Source organism: Hemitrygon akajei, chromosome 10 (assembly GCF_048418815.1).
Source record: "Hemitrygon akajei chromosome 10, sHemAka1.3, whole genome shotgun sequence".
Classification (NCBI taxonomy): domain Eukaryota; kingdom Metazoa; phylum Chordata; class Chondrichthyes; order Myliobatiformes; family Dasyatidae; genus Hemitrygon; species Hemitrygon akajei.
Genome location: NC_133133.1, coordinates 144,758,193 through 144,771,866, shown reverse-complemented (window position 1 = coordinate 144,771,866; position 13,674 = coordinate 144,758,193). Strand labels below are relative to the sequence as shown.

General features: G+C 38.3%; 1 protein-coding gene across 1 annotated transcript in view; it reads left to right on the top strand.

Moving 5' to 3' along the window:
* Nucleotides 1-13,674, top strand: part of fbln1 (fibulin 1) — a 117,725-nt gene that overhangs the window by 93,878 nt on the left and 10,173 nt on the right. Inside the window, exon 17 of the mRNA XM_073059233.1 lies at nucleotides 4,336-4,467. Within this exon, the coding sequence (XP_072915334.1) occupies nucleotides 4,336-4,467 (132 nt within the window). The remainder of the gene's footprint in view (nucleotides 1-4,335; nucleotides 4,468-13,674) is intronic.

Sequence of the window (13,674 nt, the reverse complement as noted above, 5' to 3'; positions counted from 1 at the left end):
AAGCTAATGCCAGATGTATCAGTATTACAGTGAAGTAAAGGGAATTACAGAGGATTGAGAGAAGAGCTAGCCAAAAGAGGACACAAACACAAAAGAGGATTGAAAGAGGACACAAACAGGGATGTTGGCAGAACAGCAATGGCTGGAGTTTCTGGGATCAATTCAGAAAGCACTGGATAGACAATCCCAAAGATGAAGAAGATTTCTAAAGGGAGGATGAGGCAACTGTGGCTGACAAAGGAAGTCAAAAACAGCATAAAATCCAAAGAAAGCACATACAATATAGCAAAAATTAGTGGGAAGTTAGCAGAATAGGAAGGTTTTAAAAACCAACAGAAGGCAACTAAAAAGGCCATAAGGAGAAAAAAGATGAAATATGAAGTTAAGCTAGCCAATAATATAAAAGGGAAGATAAAAAGTTTTTTCAGACAGAGAAAGAATAAAAGAAAGGCAAGAGTGCATGTTGGACCACTGGTAAGTGACACTGGAGAGATAGTAATGGGGGACAAAGAAATGGCGAATGAATTTAATAAGTTTTTTGCATTAGTCTTCACTGTGGAAGACATTAGCAATATGCCAGAAATTCAAGAGTGTCAGGGGTAGAAGTGAGTATAGTTGCTATTATCAAGGTGAAGACCCATGGGAAGCTGAAAGATCTGAAGGTATATAAGTCCCCTGGACAAGATTGACTACACCCCAGGATTCTGAAAGAGGTAACTCTACCAATGTAGTAGAAAATTGGAGGGAAATTTTCATTCTAAAGAAGGAATTTTTATGCACTGTGATTTAACTGCAGGCTGAAAAGACACTTAACTACAAATTAAAGTTATATAACATGTAAAAGTGCTGATTATTTTAAACAGCTATTGAAATCTCAAAAGAAACAGAATAAAGCTTTTGTTAATAAAGTCACAATCAGTAAAAGGAGTTCAATAAGGAAGTTATTTAGTAGCAGAACTTATTACACAAAAAGTCACACAGTTGGTGAGAGCCTAATTATGCCAACGTGTAAAATTATAGCAGGTAAAATGCTAGGATAAGATGCAATACAAGAAATTGAAATGGTTTCACTCTCAAACAGTATAATAGTTGACATATTGATGGGATGTCACTTGATGCTGAAGGTCTTGTGTGATAAACTAAAAAAACAACATCTTCTCTGGCCAAGTTGATGAGTCAACAGATTTCACCAATTAGTGTCATGTTGCACCATTTGTAAGATTTGTGAATGATGGTGAAATTCAAGAAAACTTTTTCTGTTGCAAACAGCTGCCCAAAACTAACAAAAACCAAGATGTACTTAATATTTAGTCTTCATGTTTGGAAACTAAAGGTCTAACTTGGAGGAACTGTGTTGGCATTTGTACTGATGATGCACCATCAATGATCGGCTCCATGAGAAGTTTTGTTTCTCTTGTAATCCTGACGTCACAACACATTACTTCAACATTGCAAATAAATTTTCATGTTGTAAATAGCATTAAATTAATTTATAACCTTTTCCAACCTTGTAAAATCAATTTACAATCTTTATTTAAATTAAATCTACCAAGCTCATGTTTAGAAAAATTAAATCCATTTTGGGTTAATCCAGTTATTTAACAGAAATTTGTTATGTTTGCCTTACGAGTTTTAAAAATTTATGAAAGAGAAAGAAAGATATTAATTTCAAGAAACGTAAGTGAAGCTTAACTACCTGTTTTTTTTTTCAGAAAGGTTGGCCAAAAATTCATTCTCGAGCATTGACAATTATTTTTAATTATTATATCTACAACTTACTAATCACGCTAATGTACTATGAGCTGTAGATAAAATAATTTGTACACAGGGGTTCCCTGAGACCTGAAAATTATTTTTAACGTTCCTCCAGGGCAAAAAGGTTGAGAAAGGCTGGCTTAGATTGAGCGGATGTGGAGAAGATTTTTTCTATAATGGTGGAGTCTAGAACCAGAGGGCACAGCTTCAGAATAGAGGAGTGTCCATTTAGAACAGAGATGAGGAGGATTATCTTTAACCAGAAGGTAGTGAATCTGTGGAGTTCATTGCCACAAACAACTGTGGAGGCCAAGTCATTTGGTATATTTGAAGTGGAGTTTGATAGGTTTTTGATCAGTCGAGGCATCAAAAGTTATAGATAGAAGGCAGAAGAGTGGGGCTGAGAAGGATAATAAATCAGCCATGATGGAATGGCAGAGTAGAATCGACTGGCCAAATGGCCTAATTCTGCTCCTATGTCTTATGTCTTATGCTGTTAAACTCCCACCTTCCTTTCATGCCACCAGGATTCTTTCAAAATTACATTTTTGGGAAAAGAATGAGGAGGCATGGAAGAATGCCAAACAGACTGAGATGTTGAGAGCACTCCTAATTTCACTGGTGTTCTGGCATCTGCAGAATGAAGTAACAAACCTCACAGGATTGGTGGAAGCATGGCTCACAATGGTGGCTGAATCATACAATGACATGTGTACATTAATTCAATTGTTAATTTGTCCAGCAATCTACCAGTTATGTAAGGTCATGCTTTTAACAGTACTGCATGGAAGGAGAACTTCAAGAGTGATGATATTTCACAGGCAAGCCCAACGTGATCTGACTAACTAATTCTGTGTAACTTGGTAAATCCACAGTAATTTTTACTGTGGTTTCCCAACATTTTTGGGTCTGGATCAGGGCAAGTAAAGTTACTAGCTTCTGCCATTTGCTGCAAGGACACAACCAACTACAGTGTAGCAAAGAGCTTGCGTATTTACAGTGGCTGTAACCTTGAGCTTGACAAAACCTTCTTGCAGACATGCCAACTCTAAACTGTACTCCATTATATAGTGTAAGTCTTGAAAGCATTTATCCAGAATAGAACAATAAAGTTTCCATAAGACTATAAGACATAGGAGCAGAATTAGCCATTTGGCCCATCGAATCTGCTCTGCCATTCGATCATGGCTGATCCTCAGCCCCACTGCCTGGCCTTCTCCTTGAAACCTTTGATGCCATGGCCAATCTAGAACTTATCAATATCCACCTTAAATACACCCAATGACCTGGTCTCCATAGCTGCCTGTGGTAATAAATTTCACAAATTTACCACCCTCTGGCTAAAGGAATTCTTCACATATGTGTTTAAATGGATGCCCCTATATCCTGAGGCCATGCCCTCTTGTCTTAGACTCCTCTGCATGGGATGCATCCTTACCACATCTACTCTGTCTATGCCTTTCAACATCCAAAAGGTGTCAAAGAGATTCCCCACTCCTCCTTCTAAATTCCAGTGAGTACAGGCCCAGAGCCCTCATAAGCTCCTCATGTAATAATCCTTTCATTCCCAAAATCAGTCTTGTGAACCTCCTGTGAACCCTGTCCATTACCAGCACATCTTTTCTTAAGTAAAGAGCCCGAAACTGTTCATAATAATCAAGGTGATGCCTTACCAGTGCCTTATAAAGCCTCAGCATCCCTGCTCTTTTATTCTTGACATCTTGAAATGAACTTTAACATTGCATTTGCCTTCCTCACCTCCAACTCAACTGTCAAGTTAACCTTTAGGGTGTTCTGCACAAGGACTCCCAAGTTCCTTTACATCTCAGATTTTTGGATTTTCTCCCTGTTTAGAAAATTGTCAGCACATTTATTTCTTCTACCAAAGTGCATGACCATGTATTTTCCAACATTGTATTTCATTTGCCACTTTCTTGCCCATTTTCCTAATCTGTCCAAGTTCTTCTGCAGCCTACTCGTTTCCTCAATACCACCTGTCCCTCCACCAATCTTTGTGTTATCTACAAACTTGGCAACAAAGCCATCTATTCCATCATCTAACACAAGGAAATCTGCAGATGCTGGAAATTCAAGCAACACACACACAAAATGCTGGTGGAACGCAGCAGGCCAGGCAGCATCTATAGGAAGAAGCACAGTCGACGTTTCAGGCTGAGATCCTTTGTCAAGACTAGCTGAAAGAAAAGATAGTAAGAGATTTGAAAGTAGGAGGAGAGGGAGAAATCCGAAATCATTGATATACAGAATAAAAAGAAGCAGTCCCTAACAAAGGAAATGTCAATATATAAAAATATGTTAAAACTTATTTTATCAAAGCATTGGGCATTACTTGAGTTTTCAGACCCATAAATTTAGATCACAATAATTTTAGGTTGAGTTTTCTCCCAGTGGTTGATGATGCAATGCAAATGCCCCAAATACTGCCATTTGGGGTATTTATTATTCCCACAGGATTTGTGCATTTTTATTTTAATAGTCATACAAGTAGAGAAGTTGTGACAATGTCTAATTAGTGCTAATATTTGCAGGATCATTGACATTGGTGCTTCCTCTTCACAGAGATCATATTTCTCCGAGCATCGGCTCCAGTTTACTCCAACGTCCAGTTAGAGATTATGTTCCGCATCACTGAAGGAAACATACGTAACTCCTTTGACATTATTAAACGATATGAAACTGGTATTACTATTGGTAAGTTGAGTTCTAATTTTTTTTGTTTAAGTTTTATGTTTGTATTGTCAGCAACCTGTGCACTGTCACATATTGTAGTGTCTAGATTCTCAGTATAACTCGGAGGAACAGAACAGACTAAGAAGGCAGGGATTCATCTCAGCATTGTTTTTTTTATTCCAAGGGTTTCTCCAGATTCATTCTGCAAACCTCCATGGATAATTGCTGTAATTCAAAAATCTGTAATCACCTGGTGTTTATGGTTAATGAGGGTAACAGCTGTAAAGTCACAGTCATCAGTAAACAAATATCAGTAAACAATATCAAATACATTACACAAACAGAGAGAATTTTAATCCATCCTGGTCAGTAAGATCCCCTGTTTCTTCTCTAATCTTGCTCACAGCCTTCTTAATTGGCCTTCTTCTATAAGTGTCTGTGGAGCTTGAGACTCAGACAGGAACCTTCAACAGAAGTTAGAGATAAATAGGGTGTAGGGGTCTAGACATAGAATGAGAGGTGAAAGAGAGTGGTGTTGGGATCAAAATATGAAGTACTTTGTGCAGCATTAAAGTGCCAGACATGTGGTTACTTCATTCTGATTCATGGTGGGATGTTTAGAAGTTGTGGTTTAAGGTAATCAGCTGAAACATTTATTTTATTCAACATTTTTATCAAATATTAGACTATGGAAACTCCACATTTTGATTGCACATCAGAGATTAATTATGCTGGAAATAATTATTTATTCAAATTTCAAAACACTGAGTATATTAGTGCATTGTATGCTGATAGGATGTTTTTGAATGTTTTCTAAGTCAAAGGCTGTTAGAGCTGCAAATAGGACATTATTGTCTAGAATTTCCATTTAGGTTCATATGATTTTTCATGGTAAATCTGTGGTGGACATTGTAAATCGAGTGACAGAAATGACTGAAAATGAAATAATCCGGTAAAGGATTTTATACTATTAAATTTTTTTTCAGATAACAAATTAGCCAAAAATACTTCAAAATCCTTCTAACAATTAAAGAAAAACATTAAAAAACATGATCTAAAAAATCCTCTCACATCTTTTCTGGTAACCATATGGTCATCATTCTGGTGATGGTCTGACCTGGGAGTAGATTACCATGCTTTCAAGCTTGGGAATACCAGAAAGCTCTTGCTTCAATGGCAATGTTTATGGAGAGTCCAGTAACAGCACACAGCTGTGGTGGCCAGTGCTATCATGTTTGCTGTTGTGTTCTGGGGCAGCAGGCTGAGGGTAGCAGACACCAACAGATTCAACAAACTCATTCGTAAGGCCAGTGATGTTGTTGGGGTGGAACTGGACTCTCTGATGGTAGTGTCTGAAAAGAGGATGCTGTCCAAGTTGCATGCCATTTTGGACAATGACTCCCATCCACTCCATAATGTACTGGTTAGGCACAGGAGTACATTCAGCCAGAGACTCATTCCACCGAGATGCAACACTGAGCATCATAGGAAGTCATTCCTGCCTGTGGCCATCAAACTTCACAACTCCTCCCTCGGAGTGTCAGACACCTTGAGCCAATAGGCTGGTCCTGGACTTATTTCCATTTGGCTTGATTAACTTATTATTATTTAATTATTTATGGTTTTATATTGCTATATTTCTACACTATTCTTGGTTGATGCGACTGTAATGAAACCCAATTTCCCTCGGGATCAATAAAGTATGTCTGTCTGTCTGTCAGCTGGGAACACGTCAGCAGAGCCCAGCCAACAAGATCAGGATTTGTGCATTTGTAAAGGATTCAAAACTTAACAACACTAAGACCAGTAAATGCCAGAGGTTCAGTCCTGAAATTCTGGCATATACCAGAAGAATCCTGGCTATTAAATATTTTTAAAAACCCCATTCTGTTGCTGCAAAGATATTTACAGTTCAGTGCACTGTGCAAATGAGGAATTATAATGAGACTGTGATGGATATTACAAATTATATAAAAAATCAAGTTAGATAATGTAGCTTTCATTGCAACTTTACTTGAGAAACAAAGGCAATAGTTTTACCAAAGGTGAAGTAGGATTTCTTGTAAAATCCTTCTAATGAGTTCAGCTGAGTATGGTGGGATTGATCTTTTTTTGAGAGAATACAGTTTTTCTCACATAGAAGAGTTATTCTAATGCCTTAAGTGGTTCTCCTAAAATTTTTGCAGAATAAGCTGATGCTTGTCTGCAGTGACATAATACCATATTTGGATGTTTTTTGGTTCTAACATAGACAAAATCTTATCAGCCCCCCAGGCCTTGTTTCTTATCACTGCAACAGTCAGCCTTGTTACTAGTTCCTCAGGGCTTGTTTGCAAGTCCTAGCTTTGCTACTTACCAAGGTTCCATTCAGTCTGACTACTGGATGCCTATTCTCTGTCGAAACAACCTGGCAATAAGCAAAGTCCAATGATACATTCTACCTTTGATCATGCTGGAAATTTTCTGCTTCTTAGTAAGTAATCTTATTCTTTAGTCTTTATTAAAATAGGCATAAAACATTCATGTGCGTATTTAGTAGCAATTCTGCAGCATGGAGAGAGTGCAGTGGAGATTGGGAGAGATTGGACAGGCTGGGCTTGTTTTTCCTGGAGCAAATGAGGCTGAGTGGTGACCTGACAGATGAATATAAAGTTATAGCAGGCATAGAGAGGGTAGTCGGAATCTTTTTCACAAGGTAAAGGTACTTAAAACTAAGAGGACATATGTTTGAGGTGCCAAGGAGTTTAAAAGAGAATCTGAGGGGGAAGTTATATTTTAACAGAGAGTGCGGTTGATATCTAAAATGTACTGCCAAAGGAGGTGGTAGATTTTAAGAGACATTTAAGAGACGCTTAAGAAACATTTAGCCAAGCACTTGAATAGGCAAAGCATGGAGCAATATGGATCCAATGTATGCAAAAGAGATTAATATAGATGAGTGAAAAGGTTGGTATGGACTTGGTAGGCCTGTTTCTGCGCTGCATGTCTTATGACTCTAATGAACCAATGGCTGAAGAATTGCAGATTCAATTTTATGTGCTCTTCAAATTAGCTACCACTTAGTTATTTGACACAGTACAAAATGGGCATAGTTTCAGCAGGATGGAACTCTGAAATTTCCACAGCTCAATATTGAATACTGGAAAGAAAATGCACTTTGCATGTATATCAAAATTGGATTATAATGTCTGAATTGTACTTCCTGTATCACATGCTTCAGCTAAGGGAAGAAGCTGAAAATATGACTTTATATTCAATAGCACAGCATAACTGGCACTTGTTATTTGGATATCCTGCAGATTGCCACACTTAATGAGACTTTAAATAGCAATCAGTAAATGTGTTTTGACTAGTTAACAACATACATATAGTTGGAATAGGACCTTTTGAGAAATGTTCCCAGCTCTTGTGCTGGGTTATTTATCACATTACAACAGCAGGTGGCGCTGCCATTTCATTAGTGATCTAAATTCAACTTCCTTACTACGCCATGCAATACCAGTGAATCTGCAGATGCTGGAAATAAATAAAAACACAAAATGCTGGCAGAACTCAGAATGCTGTCAGTCTCCTGATGAAGGGTTTCGGCCCGAAATGTTGTCACTACCTCCTCCCATAGATGCTGTCTGGCCTGCTGAGTTCTGCCAGCATTTTGTGTTTTTATTCCTTAATACACCATGTCATCTTATGCTTTTGATCCGGTCATGTTCAAACGTTACATAATTCCATATAAAATTATTTTTTTTAATGTTCTGACAGATTTTTACTCTTTCCTTTAAAAAGTATTTCTTTGTTGACTAGATTTCACGTCTAGACGAATATTTATTCAAAGGCAAATAAAATTTCCTCTGTCTACATCATTTTGCTGATAATCTTGCACTTATATCCTCTGATTACAAGCTGATTGATCAGTGGAAGTAGCTTTTTTTGAGTGGCTTTATCAGAGCATCTCAGAATCTTGAATGCTTCTATTAGATTTTATTGCAAACCTTATTATTGGTGAACAGAATTCCATTGCATCTATCAGAATTAGAATCAGGTTTACCATCACTGGAATGTGTCATGAAATTTGTTAACTTAGCAGCAGCAGTTTAATGCAATACATAATGTAGAAGGAAAAATAAGTATAAATAAATAAATAAATAAATAATAGTATATGTATACTGAATAGATTAAAAATCATGCAAAAACAGAAATAATACATCTTAAAAAAGTGAGGTAGTGTCCAAGTGTTCAATGTCCATTTAGGAATCAGATGGCAGAGGGAAAGAAGCTGTTCCTGAATCGCTGAGTGTGTGCCTTCAGGCTTCTATACCTCCTACCTGATGGTAACAGTGAGAAAAGGGCATGCCCTGGGTGCTGGGGGTCCTTAATAATGGACACTGCCTTTCTGAGACACTGCTCCTTGAAGATGTCCTGGGTACTTTGTAGGCTAGTACCCAAGATGGAACTGACTCTGCAGCTTCTTTTGGTCCTGTGCAATAGACCCCTCCCCCTCCAATACCAAACAGTGATGCAGCCTATCAGAATGCTCTCCACGGTACATCTATAGAAGTCTTTGAGTGTATTTGTTGACAAACCAAATCTCTTCAAACTCCTAATGAAGTATGGTCACAGTTTTGCCTTCTTTATAGATGCATCAATATGTTGGGAGCAGGTTAGGTCCTCAGAGATCTTGACATCAAGAAACTTGAAACTGCTCACTTTTTCCACTTCTGATCTACTTTCATAACAATAATGATCTTTCATTTGGATATCAGCTTGGTAAATATTTTCCACATCCTATGTCATGACATCAAAGTCAAAGTTATGTTTATTGCTATGTGGAAAAAGTACACGTATGCACAGATGCAATGAAAAATCCACTTGCTGCAGCATCACAGGCATAACTTAAACACACATAAAAGAATTTTATAAGAAAGAATACAATTAGAACAAAACAAAACTAAATATTTTACAAATTAATCCTGGTGTAGTGATTGAGGTTTTGCTGGTTGGTTAAAGAACTGAATGGTTGAAGAGAAATAGTTGTCCTTGAACTTGGCATGGTGGCACTTCGGGCTTCTGTACCTCCTGCCCAATAGCTACTGCATAAAGATGGCATGACCTGGATGGTGGGGTTTTTGTTGATAGACATTGCCCTCTACTAGTGGTGGGGAGGGATGTGCCCACAATGTCCATCTTTGTAATTTGAAGAATAAACATTAACTTCTCTGTGCTTACTGAATAGATGTTTGGTTTATGATTTATATAGCCTAGTGTTACACAAGTTATTGGTGAAGATCACCCACCACATTCCCTCTCCTGCTGGTTCCAGGCATTGATAAGACTTTCACTATTCACTCTCTGGTTCTGATCACCAATGAAGAATCCAACACACCTCTACAGGACCTCAGCATTCCTGATGAACTCTTTTCATTGGCCTCTTAATGTCTTTGCTGATCTAAGTCCCACCAGGCTCCTCTCACCTTGTTCCTTTGTGGAACATAATCTGTTCCTTTTTAATAGGGCCCTAGGCCTTGGATTTAAACCAGTCCTAAAATTTCCATGTGGAACCCATGATCAAAAGAATGTACTATACCCACTTGCACCCATTAAAGCTTTTTAACCAAGTTATTGATACCCCTCCAGCTTCAACAATATTGATTAACAGCTATTCAGTGTATTACATCCTTTAGCAAGCTCCTGATTCATAGTCCCAACTGCCATTCTGACAATGTGTTTGCTCAAAAGTGTAAAATTGCTTATAATAGTCAGTGGAAATGAAAATGAGACCAAGGGGCAAGTTCCATATAACCCATTCTACAATACCCCTGATATTCAAAATTACCACAAACACCCATGTGAAATCTCACCAAGTGTCCTTAGAAAATTCATGTACACGAAATCACGTTATTTCCTTTATCAGTATCATTTCTCAAAGAACTGTATTGAATCCGTTAGAGACACTTGGAGAAGCATCATGAAAATTCAACCCCAAAGACGCTAACAATGAAACATCTGTAATGTCTTCCTTGGGGCCATCATCATTTTGTAGCCATCCTAAATGAACACTGCAGAAAAGTACTTAAGTTGCTTTTCTGAAAGAAAAAAGTTGAATTTTGTAATAGTTTAGAATTACAGCACAGGTGAATGGACAATAGTGGATACTGTCTCAGGCTGGAGGGCACACCCTTTGAAGTACCCACTCTCTCAGTATTGTTATTGACTTTAATCTACAACCTATCACATGCTGAGGAATGCATGAATACTGCAGCTATTTCCACAATATGTTTTCCCATAGATTTCCCCATTTCTAGTTGTTACATAAAGTTGGAGCTGCCTTTTAACTGAAATTAAAGCACTTACTGTAAATAGGGATAAAAAGGAATTCATTATCATCATATCTGAATTAATCTTTAGTTTTCTTTATAATTTCACTTAACTTATCATTTAGAAAATAAAGATAAATATCACAGGAAGCCCTGATAAAATATGGAATTATAATTTACCTGCAGCACGTCTGATAATATGCAAGGATAATTAAACTCCTTAATTACAACACCTGTTTACATATTAACAGAATTATAATCTGAAAATTTAATCCTCACTTTATTAATATATGCTCCTATTTCACAAATCTTGCATAATACATTACCTCACACATAATCATAACAAATTACACCTTCATTAGCTACTCGTTCTGCCAGTTTCTGTTTCTTCATAAAGTAATTTACAGTTTTTATGTCATTAATTATCTTGACATTACTCTCTTACTTTATTTCCATTTATATAGCCGGTTAGCTTATGTAATATTTCCCTTCTCACACTGGTTCTGTGGCTGTGCAGCTGTCTCACAGCTTTAGCAATCACTGTTTGATCCTGATCTCAGGTGCCCCCTGTGTGGAGTTTGCACATTCTCGCCATGACCATCTGGCTTCTCCTACGTCCCAAACACATGCTGGTTGTTATATTAATTGGCTACTGTAAATTGCTCCTAATGTAGAAAGTTGGTGGGAGAATCAGGGGAAGTGTTAATGAGTATGTGAGAGATAATAGATTAGAGAAAAATGGATGGAGGAATGGGATTGAGTGGAATTGCTCCAAAAACCAGTATTAACTTGATGGACCAAATGGCCTCCTGCTCTGTCATAAAGAAATATGAAATAACTCTGGTAATTAGATTTAGCATTTGTATAATACTTTATAGTATCTTGTCCAAGTTGCTATTCTGTTAAATGTATGGAATTTATCTATTCTAGCAATATCTTTTTTTTGTTCAGAACTGCCTACAGTGAGTGGCCAATCAATCTCTAGGAATTCTGTCAAGGTTGTATGAGGGTGAATTTCCACAGAGGTTCTGCTACTCGATTTAGAATTCCCAGCATTTCATGTTATACATGATTCTATTTGTAACATTTGACCCCATGATTTCTCTGCTCATTGAGGGTTTTGCCTTTAACAGTGTTCTGTCTCTTTACATTTGACCTACCAAGGGCCAGCACTTTATATGTGGCTGGGTTAAGCTCCATCTGCTATTTCTCCACACCTATATCTGCAACTGATCTATAACTCACTGTATTCTATGCCAGTCATCAATGCTATCCACAGCACCACTAATCTACGTATCATCTCCAAACTTACTAGCCCACCAATCTATGTACATTTTCATCTAGTTCATTTATATACATCACAAACAACAGTGATCCCAGTACAGATCCCTGCAGAACAGCACTGACACAGCGCTCCAACTAGAATAAGTCCTGTCAACCACCACCCTGTCTTCTATGGGCAAACCAGTTCTGAATCCTAACAGCCAATTCATCATTGATCTAGTGCGTCTTAATCTTACGAATAAGCCTCCCATGAGGGACCTTGTCAAATGCCTTATTAACATCCATGTAGATCACATCACAGCTCCACCTTCATCAATCACCTTCTTCATCTTGTCAAAATTTCAATCAAGTCAGTAAAACAAGACTTGCTCTGCACAGGGCCATGCTGGCTCTGCCTATTTAGGTCATGGTTTTCCAAATGCCCATAAATCCTATCCCAAAGAATTCTCTCTTACCATAGAATCAAACCATAGAACCATAGAACACTACAGCACAGTACAGACCCTTCGGCCCTCCATGTTGTGCCAACCCATATAATCCTTAAAAAAAAGTACTAAACCCACACTACCTCATAACCCTCTATTTTTCTTGTGCATGTCCAAGAGGCTCTTAAATACCCCTAATGTTTTAGCCTCCACCACCATCCCTGGCAAGTCAGTCCAGGCACTCACAACCCTCTGTGTAAAAAAACTTACCCCTGATGTCTCCCCTAAACTTCCCTCCCTTAATTTTGTACATATGTCCTCTGGTGTTTCCTATTGGTGCCCTGGGAAACAGGTACTGACTATCCACCCTATCTATGCCTCTCATAATCTTGTAGACATCTATCAAGTCCCCTCTCATTCTTCTATGCTCCAAAGAGAATTAAGTCCCAGCTCTGCTAACCAAGCTTCATATGATTTGTTCTCCAAACCAGGCAACATCCTGGTAAATCTCCTCTGCACCCTCTTCATAGCTTCCACATCCTTCCTATAATGAGGTGACCGGAATTGAACACAATACTCTTTAAGTGCGGTCTCACCAGAGATTTGTAGAGTTGCAACATGACCTCTCTACTCTTGAACTCAGTCCCCCTGTTAATGAAGCCTAGCATCCCATAGGCCTTCTTAACTATCCTATCAACCTGCGCAGCAACCTTGAGGGATGTATGGATTTGAACCCCAAGGTCCCTTTATTCATCCACACTCTTAAGTAACTGACCATTAATCCTGTACTCAGTCTTCTGGCGTGTCCTTCTAAAATGCATAATTTCACATTTATCCGGATTGAACTCCATCTGCCATTTTTCTGCCCAACTCTGCAGCCTGTCTATATCTCCTTGTAACCTTCAACAACCTGCAGCTCCATCCACAACTCCTCCAATCTTCATGTCATCCGCAAACTTACTCACCCATCCTCCCGCCTCTACATCCAGGTCATTTATAAAAATCACAAATAGCAGGGGTCCCAGGACAGATCCCTGTGGCACTCCACTAGTCACCAACCTCCAGGCAGAATACTTTCCTTCCACAACTACCCTCTGCTTTCTTCCTTTAAGCCAATTTTTTATCCAAACAGCCAAGGTTCCACCTATCCCATGCCTCATGACATTCTGGATGAGTCTCTTGTGAGGGACCTTGCCAAATGTCTTGCT